This window comes from Embiotoca jacksoni, unplaced genomic scaffold, assembly GCF_022577435.1.
Source record: "Embiotoca jacksoni isolate LCO1_2020_lvr unplaced genomic scaffold, fEmbJac1.0.p SCAF_13, whole genome shotgun sequence".
NCBI classification, from domain to species: Eukaryota; Metazoa; Chordata; class Actinopteri; family Embiotocidae; genus Embiotoca; species Embiotoca jacksoni.
In genome coordinates, this window is record NW_027185263.1 from 217,501 (window position 1) to 222,500 (window position 5,000).

Below are 5,000 nucleotides of genomic sequence, written 5' to 3' on the forward strand. Positions count from 1 at the left end.
GAATAAACCAATCATTCAAAATCTATTTCTCACCATTAAAGGTTTAAAAAAGACAAAAACAACACAAGTTATAAAAACGTCAAGACATTAGAATAAAAGCTTTTAAGTTTTCATAAGAAATCACGAAGACACATTTACAAAAAGATAAAGACTATTTCAAAGTATTTGTACTTCATGCTACTTTCAGTTTGTCTTATTTACGATACCGTTGTTCTTCTAACAAAGTTTTTATAATGTTTTCTTTTACTGAGTCTGACTGATTTTACTGGAACTACTTTGTGTCGCGTATGAAGACGAGTTTCAGGCGTCGGCTGGATTCTTCACCTCCACAGCCGGTAGACTCCGAGAGCGATGGCGAGGCAGGAGAAGACCGTCGCTGAGCAGGGAAACATCGTTAGTTCGGGATTAACAACGATAACTTTAATGTGCCGTGAAATAACCGCTTGTGATTTGGCGCCATATAAATAAATTGAATTAACAATGACTTGCCGGTTACCCAGCAGCCCCGAGGGACGACGTCAACGTCATTGTTTTATTCAAAAAAATAATAATAAAACAGTTAGAAATTAATTGAAATAATTTTTGACTGAAACGTTGCCGAAGAATACTGAAATAAAATGTCACGCAACTAAAACGTGATGGAAAACATCGCGGGGGAAAAACTCAACCAAAATGTTACCGAAGAAAATACGACCAATGTTGTGAAGGAAAAGTTTCACTGAGGAAAACGTAACGTAATGAATCGCAGAGGGAAACTCCACCAAAATGTTACAGAAGAAAACTTGACTAAAACCTTCTGAAAAAAAGTCGACTAAAACGTCGAAACGGCGTTTCGGTCGTCGTCCGTCGTCTCGGCTTCGTTACCTGCGAGGTAGCGGATCGTCTCCAGTTTCAGGGACTCCAGCACCGTTTTGAGCGACGCCACCTGCAGGTCGATCTTCTTGTTGATCTCCATGTTGTCGTTCTCCAGGTCCGCTTTCTACACGCAGGAGATACGAGCGATGATGTCATCAGCCAGTCACACCCAAAACCAACCAATCACACAGCAGCACTACGGCAGTATTTCAGATATTGGACCTTGCGGTGGAACTCTGACGTCGCCTCCATCAGCTTCGTCTCCTGTTCGGTGAACTGATGGAAAAACACAAGAGGAGCTGCAGGAATACGTAACCGACCCTTTAAAATAAATGACGTGCGATGATGTGTTCACGCGACTGTTTCGATTCTTCGAATACTTCGACGGTAACCGTGACGACCTGGACTCACCATGTCGGACATCCTGCTTCTCTCCAGGTTGATGTCTAGTTTGGTTTCTGCTCGGACTTTCTGGCTCTCCTCCTGGAAGAAAACATCGGGGGAAAAAAACAGATCAAATATTCCTGAAATTCTTTAAAATATATACGTTTGTTTTTCCGAATGCTTCGTCACCTTCAGCCGGGTCTGCAGCTGCTCCAACTCGCGCTTCATTTTCTGCAGGAACAAGAGTTTTAGAAAATTAAAGTCGTGTCAGCTTTTATCTTCAGTTTGCGTTTGCGATCTTGCGGAGTTTGAAGAGTTCGTCTCTGACGGCCGTGAGATCAGCGACTGTTGTGTTTCATCAGAATTCAAAACAAGCTCGTGTTTGAGAAGAGAAATGTGAAATGTGTCCAAAGCGGAGCGAAGATCTGTTATGGTGAGATGAAGCATAAATAAAACCATGTCGTCACCATAGAAACGCACATTAATGTTATTAATCCTGTTTTCACTGTTTAAAGTGAATGAAAGAGGACCGAGAACGGATCCCTGAGGGACGCCGGCACCGACCACCACCTCCGTCGGACCGTTGTTACACAATCATACGTAGCCGGATCGTAGACTCGATACCGAACCGTCGTACGATAAATCCGAAGAGTTGACGAAACGAAAACGTGGATGTGAATGAGGCGTTCGTTACAGACCGAAGAAGTTGAAAACAAACTACGGTCGCTACCTGTACGAGTATCAGACCGCCTGCGTTTCAGCAATCGCTCAATAACGTACATAAATATCCACGAAACAACGTCCAGCAAGATGGCGCTAAATGTTAATGTCATGAAGTGAATGTAAAACGTCTGTTTGAGTTATTTTTAAACGTTTTTACCATCAGATGGTTGTTTTTAGGGGTTTTACGAGACGTGACATACGAGCTTAATTTAATAACGTAGATTTGAAGATACCGTGTTCTCAGATCGAAGGTTGGCGAACTCGCTCTTCTCCAGGATCACCATGTCCTTCCTGATGGAGTCCAGATGAGCCATGATCTGCTGAACCGCGATCTCCTGACGGGAAAACAGGAGATTTAATCACGACGAAGCTGCCGTGAACCGATAAACACCACCTCGTAACATCCCATAATAAACAGGTCGTACCTGGTGGGATTTGGTCACCATGTCTTTATAAACGATGTCCATGTTGGCGGTGGTCAGAGTGACCAGCGCCGACACGACCAGCTCCGCCTGCCGCTTCTCCAAACCTTTTCAAACGCAGGAACAGTTCAGGATGAAGTGAAAGAAGAGAATCTGTTCTTTAAGTTTTCCTCCGAAAACCTCGAATCAGACGGATTCTCAGGAAACTTCTGAACTGTGGAGTCGAGGTTCGTTTGATTCGCTCACCGCTGCTCTCCAACTCCTTCACCATCACGTGGGAGTCAAACGTCAGTTTCCGCTGCTCCAGAGGCATCAACTCAACTTTCCTCAGGTCAAAGGTCATCATCCACGCTCCCACATGGAAACCTGTCACTCACACACACACACACACACACACACACACACACACACACAGAGACACGTGATTTCCGGGTCTGTTCAGATACTCGAAGAAGAAGTGTGACGTTCACTGAACCGTCTTTCTGTCGGAATGTTCAGATTAACTCTGGTTAGCTCAGTTTAGCATAAAGACAGGAAGTAGCAGGAAACAGCTAGCATGTCCGGAGGTAACTACACACTACAGATCCTCCAAAACTCATTTATTTACATATTTTATGTTTTTTTGAACTATACAAAAACTGAAGTGTAATTTTTCAAAAGACACAAAACAACAAAAATACACAAAACAACAACCAAGAAACACAAAACTATAAATATCGATTAAATTCAGTAAATGATTTAAACTCGGTCTCCTTCCGGTTTGTAACCCTGCGAATCTACCAAGTTACTCTTCTGGTTTGTCCCAGAGTGCATTGCGGGCGGTGACTTTCCAAACTGGTGAAGGTTCCTCGTGAAGAGACTCACGTGAGCAGGTCGCGACCCGCCGCGGGTCGCAGCGCCGCAGCAGCGCGTTCATCCCGGAAGCTGCTGCGGTTTTTAAGTAAAGTTAAACTCCGGAGAATCACAGCGGACTGTTTACACGTTCAGCTCACACCGGATACACACCGATAACACACCGGATACACACCGATAACACACCGGATACAGTCTGTCCGGGGAACGACCAGCCCGCCTCATGCTGCCTTCAGGGACCGTTGGTACTCTCGAGACTGCTGTCATCTATAAAAAAAAAAAAAACAGTTCGTCAAAACACTTTAGAAAGTACATTAACTCGAGTAAACAACTTTAAAACTACTTTTCAAAAGGAATATCTTTTTTTTTTTTTTTACTGCAGTTTTACTTCAGAGTCTAATTAATTTAATCAGATAAAAGTATTTTGAAAAGGAAACTGAAGTCCTTTCCCTTTAATCTGGCTTTTAGTTTAGAGCAATGTTTAAAGTCTTTATTTATTGTTATCATTTTGTTAATAACTGTTCTTTATTGTATTTGATTGATTTTGAACAACTGGTTTTTATTGTTGTAACGTTGACTGCTGCTGTATTTGACATTTATTTTTTACAGTTGTCTTCACATCCGGGTGTTTCTACGGGAAGTATTAAATATATATAAATGTGTATAAATGTGTGTTTTATCCATAACTTTAACAAAAATATTTAAACCACACGATAAAAGAAGAAGATAGTACGAAGCACCTGTTGCAGTTTATTAAAGGACAACAAACAAACAAACAAACAACCAACCAACAGGAGGATTGTCCGCCCCGCTGCTGTTAATAAAGTTTTGACTCCTGAATCTTGTCCTGACTGTCATGGCGGCCCCCGCCGCCCGCAGCTGGTTCCCGGTGTTAGCTCTGGGAGTTTCTCTGCTCAAATGTCTCTTCATCGGCGCTTAGTGAGTTTGAACACTTTGCTGTGAAACTGTTTGATTCTCCAGTTTCAGGTCGACGCGTTTTTAAAAAGGCGGAAGTGACGCCTGTTAGCATCCGGCTAGCGTTAGCTTTAATCCCCCAAATCTGAGTTGAAGTAAAACATGAAAGATGAAGGAGAGCAGGAGGAACACGTGCTGCTCGGAGCTTCACGTTATCTGACCACATCAAGAGAGGAGGAATGGTTGTGTCGTTTACTTGATGTGTTATTAGCTCCAAACAGCCTGAAGGTGGCGCTGTGGTTCAGCGGAGGTGTGAAGTTTCACTCGGATTGTTTATGACATCCTGAGATGTTCATGAAGGGTTCAGGAGTGAGATGTTTTGATCTGAAGTGTTCACTCTCCAACATCTTTCTTCAGTCTGAATATTCGTGACAACAAGACGCTTCAGGCTCCAGTAAACAAAGTAAACAACAAACAACCTGCTGCTTCTGTACATTGTAGGAAGCTGAAGGCCAACGAAGTGTGATTAGATACAGAAACCAGCCCGCTCTGAGAAGGTTGGACCGTTTCAGGATGTCTTGTTTCACAAACAATAACTGAGTAGAACGAGATGCCGGTGAACGGATGAGTCCTCTTTAAATGGTGAGTTTTCTGAATGGACTCTGGTGCACCGCGGCGCTGACGTGTTCTTGTCATCAGTCGATCCACAGACTTCGAGGTCCACAGGAACTGGCTGGCCGTCACTCACAGCCTGCCGGTGTCCCGCTGGTACCACGAGGTGAGGACGGCGTCTCCACCCGGTTCAACGGTTCACGTATGGAAGATGCTTTATGTTCAAATCTTTCTATA

General features: G+C 43.5%; 2 protein-coding genes across 5 annotated transcripts in view; one reads left to right on the forward strand and one right to left on the reverse strand.

Annotated features, from left to right (window-relative positions):
- ccdc90b (coiled-coil domain containing 90B) overlaps positions 1 to 3,398 on the reverse strand; it is a 3,634-nt gene extending 236 nt beyond the window's left edge. The window contains exons 1-9 of one of the 2 annotated variants that reach the window (XM_069145699.1): positions 3,249 to 3,398; positions 2,631 to 2,750; positions 2,388 to 2,491; positions 2,196 to 2,297; positions 1,429 to 1,470; positions 1,267 to 1,338; positions 1,078 to 1,131; positions 865 to 979; positions 1 to 376 (exon numbers count right to left, since the gene is read on the reverse strand). The exon at positions 1 to 376 is cut by the window's left edge and continues 236 nt beyond it. In XM_069145699.1, the coding sequence (XP_069001800.1) occupies positions 321 to 376; positions 865 to 979; positions 1,078 to 1,131; positions 1,267 to 1,338; positions 1,429 to 1,470; positions 2,196 to 2,297; positions 2,388 to 2,491; positions 2,631 to 2,750; positions 3,249 to 3,300 (717 nt within the window). In that variant the 5' untranslated portion in view covers positions 3,301 to 3,398 and the 3' untranslated portion in view covers positions 1 to 320. The other variant, XM_069145701.1, reaches the window with a different exon arrangement.
- Positions 3,399 to 4,077: 679 nt separating this feature from the next.
- alg8 (ALG8 alpha-1,3-glucosyltransferase) overlaps positions 4,078 to 5,000 on the forward strand; it is an 8,141-nt gene continuing 7,218 nt past the window's right edge. For 2 of the 3 annotated variants that reach the window (XM_069145703.1, XM_069145704.1), the window contains exons 1-2: positions 4,078 to 4,175; positions 4,851 to 4,929. In XM_069145703.1, the coding sequence (XP_069001804.1) occupies positions 4,093 to 4,175; positions 4,851 to 4,929 (162 nt within the window). In that variant the 5' untranslated portion in view covers positions 4,078 to 4,092. Of the gene's footprint in view, positions 4,176 to 4,850; positions 4,966 to 5,000 lie in introns of all 3 variants that reach the window. The other variant, XM_069145702.1, reaches the window with a different exon arrangement.